The following is a 27,995-nucleotide window of genomic DNA, read 5'->3' on the forward strand; positions in this document are numbered from 1 at the left end:
TTTTAGATGGAGAAAAATAGAAAGTAAAATTAATTTCAACTTAATTTTCTTTTTTCTTTCACAAAATCTGCAATTCAAAAGGAGAGCCTTACATGGAGAGAGAGAGAGAGAGAGAGAGAGAGAGAGAGAGAGAGAGAGAGAGAGAGAGAGAGTACTACCCGTCTATGAATATCAATCTGATTCAAAAACCAAACCAAGAACTGATGTACCCTTTGAATCTTGAATAAGAGCAGGCATCTGGCTGGCATCTTTCATGGAAACTCTCACTCATCATTGATCCAGAAAAGGAAAGCATAATTGGAGATCAGATCAGATCAGATCAAGATACTCCATGTTGCCGCATACATACCGTGAGGCATCTAGTACTACTGCTGGCATTATTGACATAATAAGTAAGCTCATCAATTCTCAACTTCTCCATTCCACGGCCGGCATTACAATATATATACCTGGGAGAATGACCTGCAATTTAACATACACAAATACATGGCGTGAGAATTAAATCACGCTGCATTCTAGGTACTAATCCATCTCAGAAAAGAATCCATTAGACTTCACAGAAGTACATAAAATTGAGAATAAGGCATCTTCCATGAACTAGCTAATTACAAAGTACTGCCATCTGACAACGATATCCCCCCAAAAATCGAAAAAAATGTGCACAAAAAGAAGCAAAGAAATTAATCCCATCCCACAGCTGGGCAGGACAGGCCGATTGAGCTTTAAATATCCTTGCATTCCTCTCAAGCCATTGCATCCAAAAAGATTGCATGCATTGCACAAAACTATAGAGCCCTCCTTTTACTCTTCCCAAAACCCGATATATCAAAAATAAGAACCCGTACACATTTTGCAGAGCCACCCGCATTTAACCAAAGCACAAGAAAAGACTAATAGCATCCCAAAGACTCCTTGATACCAGAAAATAAAGAAAAAGATGCACATTAATCTGATTGTGCTCCCAGTACAAAGATTTGGGCGGAGAGCCTTGTAGGGCCTCCCCACCTGTAACAAGTCATTCGTATTAATCCTATTAAGAGATAGAGTCTAAGTGGTTTAAAAGGAATCTTAACCTTCCTAATGACATAGTACGAAGGAAAAGGAGAAGGGGTTGCAGGGCTCAAAAGACAAGAAAAGAAAGATCTAGAAGATAAGGAACCTGAAGAATCCCTTAGCCAGACCCAAGCATCTTCTCTATTTTGAGGAACGAAGGATCCAACACACTTAGAAAAGAAGTAAGCTCATCAACCTCTCTTTCGTTAAGACTCCTAACTCGGTGAAAATCCAAAGAAACACCTTCCAGAAAATAAAAAAGTTTGTTACTAGTGCATTATGGGTTGGTAGATAATCTAAACACATGAAGCACCAATGGCTCCAACAAGGTCTCACGGCCCCAAATGTCTTCCCAAAACTGGATTCTATTGCCATTGCCCACTTCTAAATGAGCAAGGGGAAAACCAGCAACCTGCAAAAAGAACTTCCAAGGGCTCGCATGGGAAACGTTACCATTTCCTCTAGTATCCCACCCATTTTGATCAATTCCATACTATTAATAACTTGATGCCATAGTGACTTAGCCTCTAACAGAAACTTTGATAACCATTTTCCTATAAAAGAGATGCTTTTAGATACCATATTTCCAAGCCCCAAACCCTCATACTCAAAATGCTTCAAAAATTATTTCATCTCTAATATGTTTTTGATCATCCCTACAATACAGCCTGATTCAAGCTCCAATTCTGCAGTTCCTCCTCTCATTAGCTAACAATGAAACAATCTAGAATTATAATCCCCCTCTTTCACCCATTTTATGCTTGATTTTTTACACCAATTCATCTCCTTTCTCTTCAGAAGCAACTCCAACTCATTACAAAGATGACCCCTTCTAGCCCTATCATCCTCGCCCAACAGCCCACATTCCTCCTTTCTATCCATCCCATTTTTTGCTCCTTTGACATTGCCAAACATTCAATTGTTCCAATTAATCTAACACAAATTTCAATTTTTTCATCACTTAAAGCCATCCCACCCCTGAATGTAACAATCTCTCCACCACACCTTGATCTTATCCCTGAGAGAATGGTGCATCAGCCACATATTCTCAAATATAAAGAGTGTAGGGCCCCACCAAATGGGATTAGAATCTAAGAGCATCAAACAATGATCAGGGATTGACCTAATCGGAACCTCTGCAGAACATTTGGGAAGAACTCTTCCCAAACACTAGTAAACACAAATCTATCCAAGAAGAAGCCTATCTATCACCTTGAAACCCCCTACAAAAAATTACCATTGCTCTGGGTATTCCAAAGGTCAGTCTTGAATAAAAATAATAATAATAAATAGAAAATAAAAAAACAGAAAAAACAAACTTCCTCATGCTAATGCTACTGGTCACTCTTGATCTCCCTAGCTTGTCCCTAGAGCTCCTAATAACGTTGAAATCACCACTGACTGCCCAGCAAGGACTACAAACCCCAAAAGGGTAGCTCATATGAGAAAGCACTACACAGAAAACTATGTGGGGACATTAACTGACGTAAGCCACCACTCCGCAACACCCCCAATCTCTTAGAAGACTGACATGGAAAAAGACCCACAAAAACAAGTCTCTAGCATCTATGGTGTCCCAAGCTATTAGTTGACACACAAACTTTATATCTAAAATCCCTGATGATTCTAGAGAACAAGGGATCTATTTCCCTACTTCAAAGTTTAGACTCCTGAAAGAACAAAATATCCAGACTAACTTGATTGACCAACTCCTTAAAGATTCTATTCTTATTACCACATCCTAACTTCCGTACACTCCAGGACAGAATCCTCTTTTAATCCCATTATTAGTATGCAAAGGCCTACCCCTTTGTCATGGTAAGCAAGCCTAAACAACTCCCTACTCAACTTATTTGCCTTTTTCCTTACTCTATGACCCTCCAATTTAAACCTAGCCTTCTCTCCATTAGAAATCACCAAAAAAAATCCATGTCATTGAGAAATTTTTTCGACAGCCTGGTTATCCCTCTCATCTCCTAAAAGGTCAATCATGTTTGAACTCCCCTCAGTTTCTAGCTCCCTGATGCAGTTCAGTGATTCAAAGTTTGTATGAGATAACATAGAAGTAGGAAGAATCCCATTGGAATTTACAAAATTTACTGTATGTCACTGCCTGATAGTTCCTGAGGTCCCCGGTCTCCGAATCTGCTAAGGGAATAAGAATAGAATTTTCAAGAGTTCAAAATAAGACAAATATACAAAGATTCTAGAAAACTAAACAAACTGAAAAAAAAATGTCTATAATGTAAATTAGAACTGAAGTACGAAAATAGTATGATTAGAATATGTGCTTCCTTGACGAAGTTTTCAGAAGCAATCTAAACCATCTGAAGACTCAAAATTAAAATTCAACTATACTGAATACACTAGAAAAAATTGCCCATCCAAGTAGTAGTTGGTGCCCATGCATTCAATGACAATGAGAGGAATTTTGGGAGGGACTGTCAGTTGCTGATTACAGCAGTGAGAATAAAGGCGTTTGATCTAAGGTAATCACAAATGTTTGGTGGCATGTATGGAGAAATTCATACCATATAATATCGATAAATGAAGCACCTTGTGCTCATTTCTGGCCATAGACAGTCTTGCACTCTATTTAGTTGTGCTTTGGCTCATTAAGTTTCAATCATTTAACAGAATTTCTTTTCTTTTCTGTCATTCTTTTAAAAAAAATTTGCTAAAACCACTTCACTAAGGAGCACAAGGAAAAAGATTAAAAAAACAAGGTCCTCCCCACAATTTCAAGATCAACATGTGGGAGAGAAGCCCGCTGCCCAAGCAACTTACAATCCTAAGCCAGTTCACTGCTTTTGACCGGCACCAAGCTATCTACTACTACTAGGAGCTATCTAATTACGCTGCTCAAAGTTTATACTTCTTTTAAGCCATTTTTATTAAAGTATAAAAAAAATTCATTAGGATAAAGAACGTACAAAGAGGATGAGAAATCCTCAGCAAGCAAGGGAGGGGGGGGGGTGGTGGGGGGAAGAACCTAGTACCAAAAACGGAACCAAATTAAGTTAATATAGTCAATATAGCCAACCAATTGTGCTGGATGTCAGAAAAAGCTGTATTGGCAAACCCTTGTAGCAAACACCCACATGGAAGTGAAAAAACAATCCTATCCCAAACCAAATCTACAAATAAACTGTGTCTTGAAAAAAACAGGCATTTCTTTACAGCCAACATACCCATATAACACTTCCTATGCCTTTTGTTCACCTAACAAGGCTTAATCTCATTTTGATGATAACAAATCAAGGTTACTTAACATGTTTGTTGAGTAAAGTATTAGGGTTCAAGTGTTTTTTATGAAATCGGGTGAGTATGCTTGACGAGCTTGAATGAAGTTTACATTTAAAGCTATGAGCCATGATGGATATAAGGTTTCAAGTCATGAGGGACATGAAGGTTATTGAAGAATTGATTAAAGCTCAGAAGGATATTGGAAGCTTCACAACATGAAGACTTAGGAATTTTGATAGATTCATCTTGTTAAAGTCTCATGCAAGTACTTCAAAATTCAATATTGATGATTGAAGCTCTTAGGAATTATTATGGACTTAGAGACCTGTTTTTAAACATGGAAAATATTTTCATAAAGTCTAAAATAAGTTTTCCAAGTGACAAATTTAAGTTTTGGAACCAAACTTTGAAAAACAAAGAGTGGCCAAGTGGTTAGGTGACTGATGTTAAACCATCAGGTGACTGATATGCTACTAACTTCGTTAATGAGCAAACAAAACGGGAACAGGTGACTGAACCATCGTGACCAGTCGACTGACCCAGTACTGACTTTCTGAATGCGCTATTCTTAAAAGAGCTTAGGCAACTGACCCCCGGGCTTAGTCGACTGATGTTAATGTTTTAAACTTTTAACAACGCTAATTTTGTTTCCAAAATTGAAGAATTGGTTTCCAAACTCAGAGAAAACTTGAAGAAAACGGTAAGAAATCTTTTTGCACTATATATAGATTATATTTTCGCAAATTAGGTTAACTCATAGACATACAAATTCAAAAACTTGTGTTATACTGCTGAAATTTTTCTGAAGAGGCTGCTTGTTCTTGCTGAAATTTCTCACGAAAATCTGATTTGATCTTTCGAAATCCTCACCCTTTAATCAGATTACTGGTGAAATAATCTCGAGCTTCATCCCTTTATTGATTTTATTGAAGTATATTGTGATTCTAATGTGTACAAATCTGCTCTAACTGAGAGTATTTCTATTGTACAAACAATCTTGGTTTGTTTGTTTTGTTATTGATGACTCAGGGATTTTGAATTGTTGCCTAACGAGAGGGTTATTCTCGTTAGAGAGGCGTCTCCACCTTGAACGTGAGAGGGTTGATTCACCTGGTAACAAAGTGGAAAGGAAAATCCTCAAAGCGGGTTGCTTGAGGCAAGGACGTAGGCTGCTGGCCGAACCTTGTAAAAAATCCGGTGTTCAACTCTTCTTCCCTTACTCTTTACATTCTTGCAAGATTATAACCTGCGTGCATGTTTATATATTCACTGACTACTTGCTGAATATTGGGAACTTGCTGAATATTGATCTTGATTGTGATTGAATCAAGAAAACATATTGTATGCTGGTTGTGTTGTTGGATTAAAAATTCAGACAAGCATAAATCTCTGAATTCTTTGATTGAATAAGCTGAGGTAAAAGGGTTTGTGATTAATCATTCTATTGAAGCATTTATGCTAAGATAAACCAACTTTCACTACTGAAATTGTATCTGAAAATATCATTGAGTATGACTGAAAATTAGATTCTGATAAATTGCTCAACTGAATTAATTAAAGTTTGATTTTGTATTATAATTTCACATTTCATATTCATATTCATATCTAGGATTCCTGATTGGTATAGTACGGTCGCTGTTTAGATATCGTGATTGTGTGATTGTGAAAGTTTAAATTAAAAAGAGTTAAGGTAAATTAAAATTCCGCAAATAAATTTTTAATAACCCAATTCACCCCCCCTCTTGGGAATACATCTTACATTTCAATTGGTATCAAAGAGTAGGTTATAGTAAAACCTAACAAGTAGCTACATAAAGATCCGTAAGGCACACATAGGTGTATCCCCTTTTGGCGAAGGCCAATCTTCATCTAGACCTCCTATTTTCTGTGGTGTAAATTACATCTTCTGGAAACAACGAATGAGGATATTCTTACAAACTATAGATTGGAAGGTTTGGAAAGTAGTCACACATGGTGACCTTATTCTCACTAAGAGTGTAGACAACAAGGAAATCCCTAAAGAAGAAAAAGAATTGAATGACACTGATATGAAAGATGCTACAGATAAATTCAAGTGCAATGAATGCACTATACTGTGCCTTAGATGCCAACAAATTCAATAGAATAATGGGATGTAAATCAACTAAAGAAATCTAAGATAAGCTTGAAGTAACTTATGAAGGAACGGTTGATGTGAGGGATAGTAGGATTGACATGCTCACTAGCGAGTATGAGGCTTCTAGGATGAACCCTGAGGAGTCTATCACTAGTATGTATACTAGGTTTACCCACATAATTAATTCCCTTAACACACTAGGTAAGAACTACTCTACCTACTAGAGGATTAAGAAAATCCTTAAAGAACTTCCTCCTGTTTGGGAACCAAAGGCCACTACCATAACTGAAGGCAGAAACCTGAAGAACACTTCCCTAGATGAATTGATCGGATCGCTTCTCATGTATGAGATGGCGATAAATGAAAGAACTTCTGAAAGTAGTAAACAAAAGAAGTCAATAGCTCTTAAAGCTGCAAAAGAAAGCTCAACTGAGGAAGATGACAATGAGTTAGACGATGATAATATGGCCTTATTCACTAGACAACTAAGAAAATTCTTCAAAAAGAATAAGAGAATTGCTCGAAAATTCGGAGGGTCAAAAATAGATAAGGGTGAAACAAGCAAAAAAGAAACAAAGAATGAACCACCGACTTGCTATAACTATAAGAAAGTTGGATATATAAAGTCTGATTGTCCACAGTTCAAGAAAGACGCCAAGAAGAAGAAAAAGAAAGCAATGAAAACAACGACTTGGCATGACTCAAGGTCAAGTGATTCAGAAAGTGAATCAAGTGATCAAGAGATAGCTAACCTGTGCTTCATGGCGAGAGACGACGAGATAAATTCCTATTCAACCTCATATGCTGAATCTAGTGATGAATCGTGTAATGACTCATGTGAGAGTATGCCTTCATATAGCGAAATTCAAGTTGAATTATTCTCATTGCATAAAAGGTTCATAAAAGTATCCAAAGAGAAACATCACACTAAGAGAACAAAATGAAATGTTAATGAACCAACTTGAGTCATCAAAATCAGCTGGAAAAGAAAAAAGACTCAATTATTGATGAACTCATGAGTAAAATCAATCAAATGTCTCAAGAACTAGTAAAGTTGCAAGTGAGTAGTAAAGGGATAAAAGACTTATGTAGTCTTGAAAGTTAAATTAAGGATCAATCTAAAATCATGTACAACTTCACTAGAGGAAAAGAGAATTTTGATAAACTTGTTGGATCACAAAGAATGTCTTTGGATAAAAAAGGCATAGGATTCAATGGAGTCGAGAATATAAAGAAAAAGATCCTCTACATGGGGTATTTTGCAAAAGCTTGAAAACATTATGCAAGCACATCGTCAACCAATGCATATGAACACACTACGTGTTTTTTATGTAAGAAAAAGGGACACATAAAGTTTGAATGTCCATACAAGAGAAAGAATGTTAAAATCAAAAAGGTATGGAGAGTCAAAACTGAAACTAAAACAAGTTCAAAAAGACCTAAGAAGGTTTGGGTACCAAAAGTAACATCTTGAATCCCTTCTTGCAGATATGTTTTAGGTCCACTCCATCAAAAGACAAATGGTACTTGGATAGTGGATGCTCAAAGCATATGACCGGAGACAAGTCCAAGTTTACCTAGTTGACACTAAAGGATGGCAAACATGTCACCTTCGAAGACAATGCTAAAGGCAAAATTATTGGCATTGGTAAAGTAGGTAAGGAACTCTCCTTGGTAATTGATGATGTTTTATTGGTAGAAGCGTTAAAACATAATCTACTAAGCATTAATTAACTTAGTGATAAAGGTTTTGACGTAACATTCAAACAAGACAAATGCATAGTTGAACATAGTGAAAAGCATGACACATTGTTTATTGCTAATTGGGTTGATAACGTATATTGCATAAACTTTGAAAACCTGATATCTCAAGAAGTCAAATGCTTCGAAGCCTTAAATGAAGCTAGTTGGCTATGGCATAGGAGACTAGGACATGCTAGTATGGACCTGTTGTCCAAATTAGCTAAAAAGAACTTAGTCAATGGTCTACCTAGCGCCAAGTTTGTAAAGGACAAGATATGTGATGCTTGTCAACTTGGAAAGCAAACCAAGACAAGTTTTAAGAAGAAGAAGCACATCTCTACTGGTAGGTCACTAGAACTAATTCATCTAGACTTGTTTGACCCCACCAGAATACAAAGCCTAGGAGGAAAGCAATATGCATTCATCATTGTTGATGACTACTCTAAGTTTACCTGAGTACTATTCTTATCCTCCAAGGATGAAGTGTATAAGATGTTGATCAACTTATGTAAGAAGCTTCAAAATGAAAAGGGATATAGTGCTCTAAATATTAGAAGTGATAGAAGTAGAGAATTCAAAAATAAAAATGTTGAGAGCTTTTGTGATGAACATGGAATATCTCACAACTTCTCAGCACCTCATACACCTCAACAAACTGGAGTTGTTGAAAGAAAGAATAGGTCACTTCAGGAAATAGCTAGGACCATACTAAATGAACATAACCTGCCTATATATTTTTGGGCTGAAGCGGTGAACACCGCTTGTTATGTAATGAATAGAATCTCCCTTAGGACTAACCTAGTGAAGACCCCTCATGAACTTTGGAAGGGCAGAAGACCAAATATATCTTACTTCCATGTATTTGAATGTAAGTGCTTTGTCTTAAATGATAAAGAGGACCTAGGAAAATTTGATGCTAAATCAGATGAAGGAATCTTCCTAAGATACACTGTGAATAGCAAAACCTTTAGAGTCTACAACAAAAGGACCCTTTCAATTGTAGAATCAGTTCATGTAGCATTTGATAAGGCTAATCCATTTTCTTCTAAACCTACTGACGCTGATGAAGTAGAAGTTAGAAAAAGTTTAGAAGACCTAGCAATTCAAGAAATAAAAGATGAGACTAAAGAAACCAACACACCTTTGAATAATAACTCTTTAGATCAATCCGAATTGCCTAAGGAATGGAAGTTCGTAAGGAATCACCCTAAGGACCAAATCATAGGTGAACCGTCACGAGGGGTGTCAACTAGATCTTCATTGAAGACTCGGTACAATCATTGTGTGTTCCTATCTCAAGAGGAACCCAAGAACATAAACAAAACAAAAAATGATGATTCATGGATAGTTGCCATAAGGTTTGGAAGTTAGTTGCTAGGCCTGTTGATCACTCAGTACTTGGCACTAAATGGGTTTTTAGGAATAAGAAAGATGAGAACAGCATTGTAATCCGTAACAAGGCTAAACTAGTAGCTCAAACTTACAATCAAGAAGAAGGAATAGATTATGATGAGACCTTTGCTCCCGTAATTAGAATGGAAGCAATTAGAATGCTATTAGCCTATGCATCTCTCAAGAATTTCAAACTTTTGGATGTGAAGAGTTACAATCAAGAAGAAAGAATAGATTATGATGAGACCTTTGCTCCTATAGTTAAAATGAAAGCAATTAGAATGCTACTAGCCTATGCATCTCACAAGAATTTCAAACTTTACCAAATGGATGTGAAGAGTACATTTTTTAATGGATTCATAAATGAAGAGGTAAATGTAGCACAACCCCATGGGTTTTAAGACTTTCATTTTCCTGATTATGTGTTTAGACTAACAAAAGCCCTATATGGATAAAAACAAGCTCCTAGAGTTTGGTACGAACGGTTACGTGGCTTCTTGTTAGAAAATGATTTTTCTAGAGGGAAAATGGATAGCACCCTGTTTATTCAGTCTAAAAATAATGATATGTTCATCGTCCAAATCTATGTTGATGAAATTATCTTTGGTGCTACAAATGAGGAATTATGCAAGAACTTCGCTAAATGCATGCAAGGCGAGTTTGAGATGAGCATAATGGGCGAGTTGACATATCTTCTTAGTCTTCGAATCAAGCAAACTAAGAATGGCACATTCATCAATCAATCAAAGTATATAAGAGACCTGCTCAAGAAATTTGATGTAGAAGGTGGCAAGCCATTGGGAACTCCAATGAGCACCTCTATTAGTCTTGATAAAGATGAGCAAGGAAAGCCGGTAGATGTAAAATACTACCATGGCATGATAAGTAGTCTGCTTTATTTGACGGCTAGTAAACCTAATATCATGTACAGTGTCTGCATGTACGCTCATTTTCAAGCGGCTCCTAAAGAATCTCACCAAATAGCAGCCAATAGGATCTTGAGGCATTTGATAGGTACTATAGACTTAGGTTTATGGTATTCTAAAGATACTGCCTTTGAGATGATAAGTTATTTGGATGCAGATTATGCCGGATGTAAGATAGATCGGAAAAGTACAAGTGGTACTTGCCACTTCTTAGGACAATCTCTAGTATCTTGGTTTTCCAAGAAACAGAATTCTGTGGCATTGTCTATTGCTGAGGCTAAATACGTAGCAGCAAGCAAGGTCTTAAATTTCGATTTCGACTCAAATTTCGAAGCTCCAAAAGTACGAAAATTTCGATTTCGATGTCAATTTTGATTTCTATTTGAAAAAATAACAGAAATTAGTAGTAAAGCATGGAATTCTTTGTGAAACTTTAGAAATGGTTAACAAACATAATAATGTAAGTTTTAGGACTAATATATTACAAATTAAATACATACATGGTTTATATGAGGTGGGAAAGTTGTAAAATAGTATGTGTATCAAACATATTTGTAAGATAATGTATATTAAACATATTAAGTTAATACAAATGAAGCTCATAAATCATTTAAATATTATTTATACTACAAATAATGATAATTTATGAGGTCATGCTTTGGTGCGATGGCAAGTGCCTCCGCCTTGGTACGATGGTCTCGGGTTCTAGACTTGGGAGCGGCCTCTCCAAAAATGGGGGTAAGGCTTGCCGACATCCACCTCTCCCAGACCCCACTCAAAGTGGGAGCCTTGTGCACTCGGTACAGCCTATACAAATAATGATAATTTAGACATGAATGGTTAAATAAAATGTTATTGTAAGTTTATTTTTTCATATAATTTCAAAGGCACTTGTCATAATTTTTTGTTTTGATAAAATAAATTAAGATACAATTTCACTTCATTCCTAAATTTCTCAATTGAATTCTGACAGAATTTCATCGTATAGTTAAAATTTCGACAAGTTTCACTAAAATTTCGAGATTTCGATAAATTTCGGATGATTAGATGAGATTTCGACGGAAATTATACAAGACGGAAATCGACTGCCATTTCGATCTCGAGGGTGACGGAAATCAGAAATTTCGAAAATTTCGTGGAAATTTAAGACCATGGCAGCACGTAGTTGTTGTGCACAAACATTGTACATGAAACAAGAACTCAAGGATTTTAATTTGGAATATTTGGCTGTACCGATTAAATGTGACAATACCAGCTCCATAAATATTTCCAAAAATCCTATTTCTCACTCTAGGACCAAGCAAATTGACATTAGACATCACTTTCTTAGAGATCATGTGCAAAAGGAAGATATCATTCTTGAATTTGTAAATACGGATGAACAATGATCAGATATTTTCACAAAACCTCTTTCAAAGGATAGGCTCATCTCTATACGACGAGAATTAGACCTCTTACACAGTAGGGAGGTGATTTGAGAAGGAGAAGTTAATAAGAATGAGCGGTTGGGTTAAATAGTCAAGTAAAGAGTCCTAAAGGACAAGCGACTGACTACTTAACATCAGTTGATTGAACATACACTAACTTACGAATATCTCACGTTCAGGCTCATCAAGAGACTGACTCTTCGAGTGCGGTTGACTAACTCGCTACTGATTTGTGTGATTTTAACAAAATACATAGGTCAAACGACTGATAGTATCAGGTCAGTCAACTAACCTGCGGTAGTATAAATACCATATCTTCGTGAAATCCTAACTTTTTCACACTTCAGTCTACTGACTCTGTTTCTCCACTCTCCCAAAGCTCATCTCCTTCGTCTCCAAGTGTTCTCCCACAAAGATTCCTTCGTTTAATCTTCAAAATACCACTCCACCTTTCATTCTTATCTCATTTTAGAGGACTCAACCGTTTATTTTCTCCAAAATCATGCCAAGAACAAAGCACATGGCAAACCGAGGCTCCACCTCCGAGAAAGATGATACTCAAGATATGGAGAGATGGTTGATGACGCCTCACGCTAAACAAATTTATCGGGAACATATCCAATCTACCGAACCCATCTTCAATAAGGTTTTAGATGTTGATTTCTTTAGAGAGTTTTTCCCAACATTTTGCCCATGTTCAATACTTTGGGTTGGGAACGATTTATAACTTATCAAGCTCAAGGTATTTATCCCAATCTCGTTCAGCTATTCTACGCCAACTTGACAAAGGGGGAAACTATATACTCCACTTAGGTTATGAATAAATCCTTTGTTGTCACTCCTCAAACCTTAGCCATTAGTCTTATAATCCAAGAAGGAGAGTTCGAATGTCCACCACTTGGACAATCTTGGATAATGGCCCAAGATTTCACTCCCGAGGAGTTTTTACCGATGATTATGACTGAAAAACCCGTGTATTTTGGTCACCCTCCTTTGTATCGTCAGCTAAATCTGCAAGCCCAAATTTTGCAAAAACTCACCACTTATAACATTTTGCCTAGGGTAGGGTCCCATGACCATATATCCTACCTTGATTGCTTTGTGATGTGGTGTTTGCTCAAGGGTAAGTGTCTTGACTTGCCTAGCCTGATGTTGAAATGGATGATTTCACACGAAGATGCTAGAAGGGTAATTCTTCCTTATGGAGGAATTTTGTCCCTCATCTTTGAACATCTAGGCGTTACCACTCCATCCACCTTGTTTATAAAACGCACACATTATGATATCTTTTCATCCACTACAGTTAAGCAAATGAGGCATGAAAAGTATCAGCAACATGGTTGGTTGCCAAAGGGTGGTAGGGCACGTAGGGCTACACAACAGGCTCCAGCACAGAAACAAGCACAAGAATCCCAACAAGCTGCTCCACCAGCAGATGATACTCCCTCATGGTTCATAACTTATCAACAGCATATGAATACGCAGCTGAGTGATTTTCGTGGTGAAATGCGTACTGGTTTCAGCTCACTTCAGTCAAGCTTTACTGGTCTTGATCAGCGACTTGGACGCCTTGAGAGTTACATAAAAGGCTCATCTTCTTCACGAGGGAAAGCTCCCATGAAAACGAGCTCAGGTGATTATGATGAGGCTGATGATGATGAAAAGGGTACGCAAACTGACGGTGGCAATGATGCTTAGCTAAATTTTATTTCTTATCTCACTGAACAAATTTGAGTTGTAGTATTTGTTGCTACAGATCTTGAAACTGCTCTTTTATTTTTTTTGCTGCTTCCTTTTTAATGTTTATTTTGGATATGTTATTTTGCATGCTGATTTTAGACTATATTGAATATCTTTTGCTTGTTGAATGATAGATATCTGGATTGAACATCTTGAAGGATGCTTGACCTGAGAACTGCATGCTGAATTTGGACCTTGTTCTTGCGTACTGAATGCTGATCTTTGGTCCTAAGATGTTTTGCATGATATTTTTCTTAGTTTATCCTTTTTGTTGATGTCAACAGGGGGAAAAGTCTTAGCAAAATGAGCATGATATTGAGCACAAGAGCAGCATAGCATAGCAAATGAGCATGAAGTTGAGATGTAGTTGAGATTGAATATTGCATATAGCTTATACATGACGTACCTTAATAAACATTTAAATAGTACATTCAAGGGGAGTCATATTAAATAATGCATGATATATGTTGAAATTGCAACAAGCTTGATATATATTCTGATATGAGAGCATGATATATGTTGAAAGTACTAAAAGTTTGATATATATTCTTATCTAAGTTTTTAGAAAATTCATGTTATGACTTGTTAAGGACATGCTTATTGTAAGGGGGAGCCTTAGTAAGGCTTTCTCATCTTTGCTCCTTATTGGTCATCATCAAAAAAGGGGAGATTGTTGGCCTAACAAGGCTTAACCTCCTTTCTATGATAACAAATTAAGGTTACTTAACATGTTTGTTGAGTTAAGTTTCAAGGCTCAAGTGTTTTTATGAAATCGAGTGAGTATGCTTGAAGAGCTTGAATGAAGTTTACATTTAAAGCTATGAGCCATGATGGATATAAAGCTTCAAGTCATGAGAGACATGAAGGTTATTGAAGAATTGATTAAAGCTCAGAAGGATATTGGAAGCTTCACAACATGAAAACTTAGGAATTTTGATAGATTCATCTTGTTAAAGTCTCATTTAAGTACTTCAAAAATCAATATTGATGATTGAAGCTCTTAGGAATTATTATGGACTTAGAGACCTATTTTTAAACAAGGAAAATATTTTCATAAAGTCTAAAATAAGTTTCCAAGTGACAAGTTTAAGTTTTGGAACCAAACTTTGAAAAACAAAGAGTGGCCAAGTGGTCAGGCGACTGATGTTAAACCATTAGGCGACTAATATGCTACTAACTTTATTAATGAGCAAACAAAACAGGAACAGGCGACTAAACCATCATGACCAGTAGACTGACCCAGTACTGACTTTCTGAATGCACTAGTTTTAAAAGAGCTTAGGCAACTGACCCTCGGGCTTAGTTGAGTGATGTCTATGTTTTAAACTTTTAACAACGCTGATTTTGTTTCCAAAATTGAAGAATTGGTTTCCAAACTCAGAGAAAACTTGGGGAAAACGGTAAGAAATCATTTTGCACTATATATAGATTATATTTTCGCAAATTAGGTTAACTCATACACACATACGAATTCAAAATCTTGTGTTATACTGCTGAAATTTTTCTGAAGAGGCTACTGTGTTCTTGCTGAAATTTCTCACGAAAATATGATTTGATCTTTCAAAATCCTCACCCTTTAATCAGATTACTGGTGAAATAATCTCGAGCTTCATCTCTTTATTGATTTTATTGAAGTATATCGTGATTCTAACGTGTACAAATCTGCTCTAGTTGAGAGTATTTCTATTGTACAAACAATTTTTCTTTGTTTGTTTTGTTATTGACGATTGAGGGATTTTGAATTGTTACCCAATGAGAGGGTTGTTCTCATTAGAGAGACGTTTCCACCTTGAACGGAGAGAGGGTTGCTTGACTTGCTTCACCAAGTAACGAAGTGGAAAGGAAAATCCTCAAAGCGGGTTGCTTGAGGTAAGGACGTAGGTTGCTGACCGAACCTTGTAAAAAATCCGATGTTCAGCTCCTCTTCCCTTACTCTTTAAATTCTTGCAAGATTATAACCTGCGTGTATGTTTATATATTCATTGAGTACTTGCTGAATATTGGGAACTTGCTGAATATTGATCTTGATTGTTATTTGTAGAGAATGAGAATGGACCAATTTTATATTCAATTGTGTATTCTTTACATACTTGGGTCCCTATTTAACATGTACACAGAGAATAAATATGGAAAAACAGAAGAGGACACAACTTGTAGTTGAGATGTGTAGTTTAGCTTCGGTGGGGGGTCTCATTTTATAGCCTCTGGCTTGTGGCAAGATCTCATGGTAGGTGGCCATCATTCACCAACTGTGACAGTCGTTCACACTGCTGGCCGTCATTCACCAATCGTGGCCGTCGTTCATATTGCTGGCCATCATTCCACACTCCCCCTCAAGTTGGATCATAGATATTGATCATGTCCAACTTGCAAATAAACTCATCAAACTAGATCTCTGTAATCCCTTAGTGAAAATATCTGCTAATTGTTCTCTTGTAGGGATATAGGTCATGCAAATTGTCCCCTTCTCAATTTCTCCTTTATAAAATGCCTATCCACTTCTATATGTTTAGTCCCGTCATGCAAAACAAAATTTTAAGAAATACTAATGGCGGCTTTTTTGTCGCAATAGAGTTTGATGGGGAGCTCTACTGTGATGTGTAGTTCTTCTAAAAGTTTTCGTAACCATAGCCCTTCACACATTCGTTGTGCAACAGTTCTGAATTCAGCCTCAACACTGCTTCTGGCTACCACACTCTGCTTCTTACTCCTCCATGTTACTAGATTTCCCCAAACATAGGTACAGTGGCCGGTAGTAGACCTTCTGTCTTCTGCTAATCCTGCCCAATCAGCATCTGTGTAGATCTCTACCTTCTTACTGTCACCTTTCTTGAAGAATAGTCCCCGCCCTAGAGAGCCTTTCAGATATCTGAGAATCTTATATACTGCTTCAAGGTGACTCTCCTTTGGTGAGTGCATGTGTTGACCAAGGTCTTAAATTTCGATTTCGACTCAAATTTCAAAGCTCCAAAAGTACGGAAATTTCGATTTCAATTTGAAAAAATAACGGAAATTAGAAGTAAAGCATGGAATTCTTTGTTAAACTTTAGAATGGTTAACAAACATAACAATATAAGTTTTAGGACTAATATATTACAAATTAAATACATCTATGTTTTGTATGAGGTGGAAAAGTTGTAAAATATGTGTATCAAGCATATTTGTAAGATAATGTACATTAAACATATTCAGTTAATACAAATGAAATTCATAAATCATTTAAATATTATTTATTATACAAATAATGATAATTTAGACATGAATGGTTAAATAAAATGTTACTGTAAGTTTATTTTTTCATATAATTTCAAAAGCACTTGTATAATCTTTTGTTTGGATAAAATAAATTAAGATAGAAATTTCACTTCACTTCTAAATTTCTCATTTGAATTTTGACGAAATTTCATCGTATTGTTAAAATTTCGATGAGTTTCGCTAAAATTTCGAGATTTCGATAAATTTCAGATGATTTGTTGAGATTTTGACGAAAATTATGCATGACGGAAATCGACTGCCATTTCGATTTCAAGGGTGACAGAAATCGGAAATTTTCACGGAAATTTCGACAATTTCGTGAAAATTTAAGACCATGGTGTTAACTGACCACACTTACAGCAAAAACAATGTCAAGCCTAGTGTGAGAGAGGTAGATCAATCTACCTACTAGTCTCTAATATCTCTCTCTATCCACATGCTTTCCTACGTCTTTCGTTCTTTTTCCTGCCTCAATAGGAGTATCACTTGGTTTACAACCAAGCATGCCAGTCTCGGTCAAAAGGTCAAGTACATATTTTCTCTGGGAGACACTAATTCCCTTCCTTGATCTGGCGACCTCCATTCACAGAAAATGTCGCATTTGAACCAGGTCTTTTGCCTCAAACTCTATGGCTAAGATCTTCTTCAATCTTTCCACCTCTCCTATCTCATCTCCAGTGAGAATGATGTCATCAATGCACACAATCAGGATGGTCCTTCTTCCCTCATTGGACTATTTGAAGAACATAGTGTGATCTGACTACCCCTGTCGGTATCCTTGATTCTTTATCGCCTTTGCAAATCCATCAAACCACGCCCTTGGTGATTGCTTGATTCCATATAGGGATTTCTTAAATTTACACACTCTAGTTTCTTCTCCCTCTTTGCAAAATCCTCGTGGTAGCGTCATGAACACTTCTTCTAGCTCACCATTCAGAAAAGCATTCTTGTGTGAAACTGGATTTGTATCATAGAGTGAAAATTCATGAAGACTGATCGAACCTTAGTTTTATCAGTCAATAAAATATACCCAACACATACAAGTGTGATCATCGATAAAAGTAACAAACCATTATGTATGGGTCCTATTAGGAGTACGAGAAGGTCCCCATAGATCACTGTGAATCAGACTAAATGGCATGGATGGTTTATACTAAGATCTAGGAAAAGTAGTACGATGGTGTTTGGCAAGTTCACACACTTCACACTAAAAATCCAAGGCAATTTTATTTGAACATATTGAAGGAAATAAGTGCAACAAATACTAAAAACTAGGATGTCTCATCCTTTTGTGCCATAACAAAAGTTTACTTTCCCTAAGACTAGATGCAGAATTACAAACAGTAGGAGGACACGGTCCACTCACATTAGCTTTGTCGAAGTAGTAGAGCCCGTCACATTCCTTAGCACTGCCAATCGTCTTCCCTAATGATAGGTCCTGAAAGACACATGAGAGGGTAGAGATTTAGCTGAGCAATTAGACTGTTTGGTTAACTGACTAATAGACAGCAAATTGCACGATAAATTAGGAACATGGAAGATAGATTCAAGAGTAATAGATTCAGAAATACGAATACTCCCTTTGCCAGCAACAGGGGATAGAGTCTCATCTGCAATTTTGAATTTTAAATTACCTGCACAAGGTGAGTATGTTGAAAATAAATGATGAGCATCGGTCATATGGTTAGATGCACCAGAGTCAATAATCCAAGGGGTAAATGAGGAGTGGTACTAAAGGCTGTCAAAAAAGTACCTTTGTGGGCTAAAGAGCCAAATGACATAGTATTAGCGGACTGACCTGAGGATTGAAAATTGGAAAATAGCTCATATATTTTTGCAAGTTGGTCTGAATTAAATCCCCCACAAGAAGTTGTCGGGCCATGGGCTTCTGTGGGTATTTTTTTCGCCTGGGTTTCGATGGAGGCCTAATGACCATGGGCTTTATTGGGCTGTCTAGGCTTCCAATCCATGGGCTTGCCATGTAAGGTCCAGCAGGTGTCTTTAATATGACCCATTTTTTTTTGCAATGCTCACAATAGGGTTTTCTAGACTGTTTTGGGCTGAATCCAATATGAGGCCCACGAGTTATAAGAGCTTATGCCTCGGGCCCAAACTTGTTTTGCTCCTTCAACATCTCGTTCCTCCTACTTTCCTCATGTCGAACCTCAGAGAAGACTTATCGTATGGAGGGCAGCAGCCGGCGACCTAGAATCCTACTCCTCACGTCGTCAAGCTCTCAGTTCAGCCCTGCCAGAAACTCGAATACGAGATTCTCCATCTTCTTCTTGAAACATATACTGTCACCCATGCATTCCCATTCCTCTTCACAACTGAGATTGAGTTCTTGCCAAAGTCCAAGCATCTCGGTGTAGTATTCCGTGACTTCCCGATCTCCTTGCTTCTTCTGCCATAGCTGCGTCTTCAAATCGAAAATCTGGATAGCATTTTCAGCATCGGAGTATGTCTCACGCACCGCATCCCACATTTCCTTTGCCGTCGGGAGAAACAAGTACGTTTTGCCAATGGCTAGCTTCATAGAGTTTATCAAGCATGACATTAACGAGGAGTTCTCAAACCGCCATTTCTGGGATGCCACTGCATCAGTAGAAGGTGGTCGCCAAGTCTCACCGGTAAGAAAGCCAAGCTTTACCTTACCGTCGATAACGAGCTTGATTGACTATGCCCATTCTCTGTAATTCTTACCATTGAATTTTTTAACAGTAAGATGGAGTGGGGAATTCTCAAATACACGCCAGTCAAGCCAATGGAGGAGGTTATCTCCGACTCTCCTTCCTGGGTTGTCGACTGACTAGACTCATGGTTGTCTCCTTTTTGGGCAGCCATGGATTGCTTAGGGTTTTAGAGTAACCCGAGCTCTAATACCATGTAGAGAATGAGAATGAATCAATTGTATATTCAATTGTGTATTCTTTACATACTCAGGTCCTTATTTAACATGTACACAGAGAATAAAATATGAAAAAATAGAAGAGGACACAACTTGCAGCTGAGATGTGTAGTTTAGCTTCAGTGGGGGGTCTCAATTTATAGCCTTTGGCTTGTGGCAAGATCACATGGTAGGTGGTGGTGGCTCACCCACCATGGTAGGTGGCCGTCATTCACCAACCATGGCCATCGTTCACCAACCGTGGTCGTCGTTCACATCTCATGGTAGGTGGTGGTGGCTCACCCACCATGGTAGGTGGCCGTCATTCACCAACCATGGCCATCGTTCACCAACCGTGGTCGTCGTTCACATTGCTGGCCGTCATTCCACATGATTGAATCAAGAAAACATATTGTATGCTGATTGTGTTGTTGGATTAAAAATTCAGACAAGCATAAATCTCTGAATTCTTGATTGAATAAGCTCAGGTAAAAGGGTTTGTGATTAATCATTCGATTGAAGCATTTATGCAAAGATAAACCAACTTTCACTACTGAAATTGTATCTGAAAATATCATTGAGTATGGCTGAAAATAAGATTCTGATAAATTGCTCAACTGAATTAATTAAAGTTTGATTTTGTATTATAATTTCAGATTTCATATTCATATCTATGATTCCCAATTGGTATAGTATGGTCGCTGTTTAGACATCGTGATTGTGTGATTGTGGAAGTTTAAATTAAAAAGGGTTAAGGTAAATTGAAATTCCGCAAATAAATTTTTAATAAACCAATTCACCCCCCTCTTGGGAATACATCTTACATTTCACCTTTCAAAGCCTCTAAAATCAATCATCAAAAAACCTTCCAAAGAATGAGGACAAATCCAACACTCTCCCAACAACATGAACAATTTGTTCCATACGCACCAGCCATGATGCAAAGAAGAAATAAAATAGTGCAACTCTTAATACTATCGCAACACAACACATACATCAGGAGAGGGAGTCATATATGGTCATCTAATCAGGAGCAGATTGTCGGCATTAACTATAGTAAAAACGGCAATCCACACAAAGTTTATCTTAGAAAGGAAAACATCTAAATTATCCAAACACCAAATCCTAACATCCACACAATGAGAATAACGAAAAGAACCTATCAACCTAGAAGTAAAAGTTCCTCCACCTCACTATCATTAAGATTTCGATGAAACTAAACATCTCAAGAAACAACAGAAATTTCCATAATGACGAAAGAAGGTACATTGACAACAAGATGCAAAAAAAGACGAGAGATAGAGGAAACACAATAAAAGATCATATTCCGCAAGCCAGAGTTTCTTTCCAAATGTGAATCCCACAACCATCTCCCACTTTATATTTTCCACAAGGAAAGAAAAAAAAATTTACCTGCAAAATAAATTCCCAGAGCTTACATGTCAAATTCCAGCTACGATATTAGCATCCTACCTATTCTTTTGCAAACCAAATTTACTTTTAATAACCCTATACCAAAGAGAATCAATTTCCAAAGGAAAATGCCATAACTATTTACCCACCAAAGCACTGTTTTACTTACAAAATTACTAAGAGCAAAGACACAATGCCATAACCATTTACCCGCCAAAGCACTATTTTAGTTACAAAATTACTAAGACCAAAGACACTCCTTAGACCTAGCCCAACTCACAATATGATCACTCTTCCTCACCATCCCTTGAGGGCCTTGACCAAAGAAAATCATGCATAACCCTCTCTATTTTACTTGGTCACCCCCACCAGAATCTTAAACAAGGATCGTATATATATATATGCGCAAGGGCATCGAAGAAAGAAAACCCTTTGATTGAAGTAAATGTAACCCCCAAGGGAAAGGGTGTACCGTTTCACCCATCTAGACGTTTAAACACCTTAGTGATCACCAGATCCCAAAACCTTGCAAGATGAGGATTCCCTTATAAAGGAACTCCTACCAAAGGGCATTGCAAAATCCCATGACCCACAAGAGCTAGAAATCACTTAGTTTTAAGCATTGAAACTAACTAAAAAACTTGTAGGGGGGACCAAACCAAAAGTTTGCAGCATCTTTCAACATTCACAGGAATGTGATGTTCATAATGTCTCATTCCCATATATGTTTTGGGAGAACATGCCGGGAATCTTACATTTCCTAGGAATGAAGGATTCTCACAGAACATGGAAATCTCATTCCCATCCTCCCCCATGGGTAAGTTTTGGGAATTTCATTCCGATGGGAATCCCCTTTGGTAACCAGGTTATGCCCACTATTTTGGCTAATCTGACATAAATACCCCTTTTAAACATTAGAAATAACACACAGCACAGCCCCATTCCATTGGATAGACCTTCTGCTGAAGAAAGCCCTAACCTCATTTTCTTCTTACAATTGCTTCATCTCCCAGCCTGCTCCAACCACCTCCAATAAGTAGCGCCGTGCACATATTGATTGAAACCAATAAAACTGACCGAACGACCAAACCGAACCATTTTGGTCCAAACGGTTTGGTTATATACCTGAACTAGTCCGGTTTGGTTCTAAATAACAAAACCAAAATATATTTGGTTCCATGTTGGTCTTGCAAAACTAAAAACCAATGGAACCGAAAACCAAAATATGCTTAAAATTAGTGTCCCCAAGGTTCAGTTAAAGTAAGAGAGTAATATATTTCATACTTTCCATGTTTCCTCTTCATCTAACTCCTCATCCTCCCAGCCTCAAGCCCTCCATGCCTCCTAGGGTTTACAATCTCTTCACCACTTCCCACATGGTCTACAATGGTGCAGCCAATTCCACACATGGCTAACTTTGAAGACACCTCTCTAAAACCTGCAAGGTTCTCATCATAGCTCCTGGCTCTCAAGTCTGGGATATTGGCCTTCTCAAGTAAAAAATCAAGCTTTGATCGGAGAGTATTGAACAGAGAAGACATTCTGAGACAATATGAATTGGGAAGCAAGGTCTCATCTCTCAAATCATAGCTCTTGGCTCTCAAGTCTGGGATATTGGCCATCTCAAGTCAAAAATCATAGCTTTGATTGGAGAGTATTGAACAGAAACGACATTCTGCGACAATCTAAATTGGGAAGCTTTGCAAAACTGCCGTCATGGTTCATGAAGGATGGGTATTGGGAAGTCAAGAGGTTTGATTTCTGAATTAATCTGTCCTTTCCTGAATCTCAGCTGCTATGAGAGGATCTCTAAAATTTGATTTTTTGTAATATAATTCATTAGGTCTTTTTTTTTATTATTTATTTAATCCTACCATCCAGAAAGAGGATTGCTTAAACTTGGGTTTTTTTTTTTTTTTTTTTTTCCAGTTTTCCTCGAAATCTCTAGCTATGCTTCAAAAAATTAAAAGTATGTTTCTTGAGTGATTTGCTTGCGTGAGCTGCAAGAAAAATCTTTAAATATGTAGGCTGAGGCTGGTAGTATAGTGAAGACAATTGTGGAGGTTCTGAATGATATTTTGTGAGGGGAGTTAGATTGTAATAATCGGTCCAGTTCAGTTTTCACAGAGCTCAACCAAAAATTTTGGTTCAGTTCTTCTTCAAATTTTGCGATGATTGATTTTATGTTCTGACCTGCAATCATGTGGGAGTGCATTGTTTGGGTAATCATGCAGGAAGGCTCTAATTAGAGCAGTGTTTATGAAAGATGAAGGTGGGGAAACCATTTTTAAACATTTCCTTTATCATTTCAGGAAATTTTATTAAATTACCGGACAGCATATTTTTAGGAAAGATTGTTTATACATTCAATCACCCATGCTGTCCACTGGGTACTAAAGCTATTTTTATACGTTCTTTTTACCCCATGTTTTTTTTTTTTTGTTAATTACTGTTTATGAAGGGCTCTTTTTATGGATTGCTTTCTCTTATACATAGACGTTGCATAATTAATTGGTTTAATAAGCACCAAGAAAGCGAGAAAGCTCTATGTAGGGCTGTGTTTCTACGAAGGCCTTCCCACCATAGGAGATGCATATGACAGGGTTAGCAAAGGGAAGGAGAAGAAAAAATGGGATGAGGCCAAAGAGTGACAATGATGACACTTGTTAGTTTGAAATGGGATGAGGCCAAAGAGTGACAATGATGACACTTGTTAGTTTGACCATGATGATAACTCGCTTTTGGGTGAGTTTTGGGAACAATATGTTATGGTTTTGATTCATCTAATTTACTTGGGGATTTATCGTATGTCCCTCCATCACCGATGGAAGGTTTGGAAGGTATTCCTATCTTTGAGGATGGCGGAATTGGTCAACAGCAGCAAAGTAAGGTTGGGATTTTGCCTACTCCAGCGGAAGATAAAAATGGCAGGCCTTAGAAGCTGAACAATTGCTGGATAAGATGGGCTATGGCTGTATGATCTTAGAGGTAACAAAATTCATTTGAATGGGGGAAAAAGAAAGATAAAGAAGAATCAGCAAGGATTAACCAATCAGCAGTGTTTGGTGAATTAAGATGGAAAGGGTTTAATGAGGAGCTTTCTTAATTAATACTCTTTTGCTGATTTTTGGCTTTTTCTTGAGGATTCCCTGTCCTTTTTTAGGTAATATAACTTGTGTTTCTTATCCTTTCTTACAACACTTTCTTTTATTATCAAAAAAAGAAAAATAAAAAATAAAAAAGATCAAGTCTTCAAATTGTTGCATTTTAATCATATCATTAAAATTAGCAATCAACCAACAAAAGCCAAACTATTGAGTTAGCTCATTAAAATCATTGACAACATTAAAATCATTATTTGGTTCATCAATATCACTGAGATTGTCCTAGGTGACTTCATCAAGCCCATCATTAAAATCATTGTCAAAATCATTATTTATTGAGCTAACTTGATGAACCATTAGGTTATGTTTGGTTAGCAGAATAACTATACCTTGGAATAAGGTAGAATACAATGAAAAATTTGAGAACAGAGGTGATAGCTATACCTTGTTATTTCATCCAACATGTAAAAATTTGAGAATAGAGGTAATAGCTATATCTTGTTATTTCATCCAACATGTAATAAGATATGATTAGGCATTCCCATGGTGAAATTTGGGAATCGTTACTCCTAGTCTATTCCTTGTTATAAATTCATAAAAGGTTTCACTTTGTTAGTTGCTTTAAGGTATAACATTATTTTGTGTTTAACTAATTATAACTAACCTATTATAACTAATCTATTCATGGGAATAGGGATTCCACAAACTGAACGTAATGTTAGAGTCAATCTCACTGTATGATTGACACTCATAAGAGTTTAACCGAGAAAAAGTATAATATTTTTTAGCTTTACAAAGAGACCATATTGATTCTATTTGTTATTAACAGTCGCACAATGTAATATTTTTCATGGTACAATGACAATCATACATGCCTAATAGCATATGCTTCCCTAAACTAGGTCAAGGAAATAAAAATGAAACAATCCCCATTTCTATGCTGATCACGTTAGGTCACTATGAGATGAGTTCAAGATGGATGCAAATTAACTGGAATGCAGAATAAAAACAACAATTACACTAGCTTTTTTCCGCCTGTCACTTACTACAGAAGAAAAAGAAGAAGAGAAAAAGGCCAAAATTTTCGTACATATTGGAAAACATAGGGGATCAATAGACCGAAAGTGATTTTTTCGCCTGCACCTCATAAACGTCTAGAATATCCAGAACCTCCACACTTCTTGCAGAATATCAATCCTAAGCATTGCATAATTTATTAAATGATCAGGAAATTATAGACAAGAATTAAGTAATAAATACTAAGTAAGGTCTGTATTACAACTATATACAACCACTCAAGATAACTTGCAATAGTCAGCGGTGAAAAAAAAAGGTAATTTTTATAGGAGATATTTGCACTTAAAATCAAAATGGAAATAATTCTATTGCTTTTTTAAAAGCATGTGAACAAAGTCGACAAACATATAGATCATTCATATTTACCAGTGTGATAATATAAAATGAGGATGATAGAATTCATAAGAAAACCTAATAAGATATTACTTTGAACAAGTCAGGGAAAAAAATAACAAGTGCTAAAAAAACAACCCTTACTGTCCACGATGCTTTATAGTAGCAACTGTTTAATCAATCCTTAATGTCCAGGATGCTTTATAGTTTTTTTCTTTTTTTTCTAGGAATGTGTAAATCAGAAAGCAATACCTGCACCCTTGCACACCTTACAATCGACCAATCCCATTTCTTGCTTCATCTTACCATTGTTACAAAAAACACATTTTGTGCCACCTACGCACCAATAAGCGGTCCTGTAAATGATATGCTCTTTTGCTTCCAAAAAAATTATTTAAAAAAAAAGTCAAGTATATAGATCAGGCGTTACAACAAATGAAGGGGCACTCCTGCAAATTCATTTAAGGGAAACAAGTGGTGGGCAGTATTGCAAAAGTATCCAACATAACGCTGAATAAATTAAAAAGTAAATAATGTAAAAGAAATGCCAAACCTTTCAAGAGCATCATTCACAGGGAGATTACAAACTCAATTTATGCCAGAAAATATCTACAAGCAATGCCAGCATAATATCTATGACATACATAAATCTATGACAGAAAATAATAAGCTGAAGAACAAATAGGAAAAAAAATTTGTTTGATAATGTAAAAAAAATAAAAATGCAATGAGCAAGCAATAGGCAATCATCTACAGTTTACTGGCCCACTTCATAATCCGAAATTGGATCAATAAAGAAGACTAGGACTGTACATGAACATTAAATGAGGAAGCATTCATTCAATGAAGTATGAAAAACAAACTAATTAACTCCGCAACTGCTCAATAGGAAGATTGGAGAACCAACAAATTTGGTAAAGAAAAATGCATAAAACTCATCTAACTAGGGAGGCGAAGGGGAAACAGTTTGGCCACAATGCTTGGACTACAAGAGTATTAAACTTAATTTATGATTTGGTTCAGCCCATGGAACCCACTGCAGCTTGTGCCCCTTGTTTAATCACTTCAAGACTTTTTTTAAAATATTTTCCCATGGATTTAAAACATTTACAACATACCTGACGCTTATCCATTAGTTTGAGCAACATAGTGTAATTATTGTGTACACATTTGATTATTTTTCAACATTTGCCTTCTGCGCATTTCTTTCGTGAGTTGTCAACCAAATTATGCAAAGCAGTTGCCACCAATGGCAATGGCTTGTGAAGCCAATCTTTTCATGTTCAAAATCACATGTAAGTGCCTTCAAATGATGGAAGAATCTAAAAATTTGCTACATGTATGTGCCAATTAAGGAGAAAGGGCACATCGTAAACATTTAAAAATTTTGCATGTTTTTCTTTTAAACGGTTTATTGCAAGGAAGTAAGTCCGTTCTCATCAGCACATTTTACAACAGTCCCAGTATAAAACCAAAACCAAGAAAGCACTTACCATTCCCAGCGCACCTATCACAAGGGACGGGATCTCCCTGCAAAATCCCTACCAATTGCTCAGTAAACAACTAAAACCACAAAAAACTCTTATCCATAAAATTCTCAACTCTATGTCCCTTTTGTTTCAACCTCAAAATTTTCTGGGAAAGTTTTCCCCAAATTTTTCCTGGGAAATTTGTCCCCTAAATATACAAATAGAAAATTTCAGGTCTATAGAAACAGTCACCGACCTAATCCTCTTCCGCTTTCTTCCCATTTGAAGAAACAGAATAAACCTTTTTTTTTCTAAGAGTTCACTATAACAATTTCTAGTAGCACAGTACGGAATTTTTTTCCCAGAAACTATTTTCCGTCGACACAAACAGATTCTGTTCCGAAAAAAAAAATGAAAAATGTGGGCCATTACCTTAAAACCAAGGAATAGTGAAAGGGCAATGGCGGCCAAAACACTAACAGCAGCAAGAAAATTCTGGGTATCCAAAGGCCTTTCGAAGCCACTGAATAAGAGAATGGGGTGGAGAAAGAGCCTTGTCGGTTGACACACAGTGGGCATTAAACTACAATTGGACAATCTGTGAGTTTCAGATTTTGCTGGGACTTCCTGTGCGGCGAGTGAACATGGAGAAAAGTGAATTATGGATGTTGAATGTGAAGAAGAAGGAGGAAGAGAATAAGACGAAGAAGGAGGGCTGTGGAGGGAGTAGCTACAGAGTGTGGCCATGGATAGAAATTGTGAAGCTGAAGCTTAGTGCCTGTTTTATTGTAATTTTACTTTTGTAGGAGTGTTT

The 27,995-nt window shown here is 36.8% G+C and overlaps 1 protein-coding gene across 10 annotated transcripts; it reads right to left on the bottom strand.

The window, feature by feature from the left end:
• On the bottom strand, positions 1-27,988 carry LOC131147945 (uncharacterized). Of its 10 annotated transcripts, XR_009134970.1 has the most exons (6): positions 27,614-27,949; positions 27,206-27,242; positions 25,965-26,048; positions 25,393-25,499; positions 18,265-18,336; positions 1-462 (listed from the first exon to the last, which is right to left on the bottom strand). XR_009134970.1 is itself a non-coding variant. In XM_058097620.1 (5 exons), the coding sequence occupies exons 1-4, from the start codon at positions 27,926-27,928 to the stop codon at positions 18,302-18,304; spliced, it is 471 nt and encodes a 156-aa protein (XP_057953603.1). In that variant the 5' UTR covers positions 27,929-27,949; the 3' UTR covers positions 1-462; positions 18,265-18,301. The 10 variants fall into 10 exon arrangements, 4 of the variants coding, with proteins under 4 accessions (XP_057953603.1, XP_057953602.1, XP_057953604.1 ...); XR_009134969.1 differs by lacking the exon at positions 18,265-18,336 and having other exon boundaries at positions 27,614-27,988; XR_009134971.1 differs by lacking the exon at positions 18,265-18,336 and having other exon boundaries at positions 25,981-26,048.
• Between the last annotated feature and the right edge of the window lie 7 nt (positions 27,989-27,995).

The sequence above is a fragment of the Malania oleifera genome, chromosome 2 (assembly GCF_029873635.1).
Source record: "Malania oleifera isolate guangnan ecotype guangnan chromosome 2, ASM2987363v1, whole genome shotgun sequence".
Lineage (NCBI taxonomy): Eukaryota > Viridiplantae > Streptophyta > Magnoliopsida > Santalales > Ximeniaceae > Malania > Malania oleifera.

Excerpts from the sequence above, each read along its gene's own strand:
- LOC131147945 (XM_058097619.1), bottom strand. The coding sequence starts at position 27,928 with ATGGCCACACTCTGTAGCTACTCCCTCCACAGCCCTCCTTCTTCGTCT. Across the intron at positions 27,243-27,613 it reads CACTATTCCTTGGTTTTAAG|GGAGATCCCGTCCCTTGTGA; the intron begins GTAATGGCCCAC and ends GGGATTTTGCAG. Across the intron at positions 463-25,964 it reads TAAGGTGTGCAAGGGTGCAG|GTCATTCTCCCAGGTATATA; the intron begins GTATTGCTTTCT and ends GTTAAATTGCAG.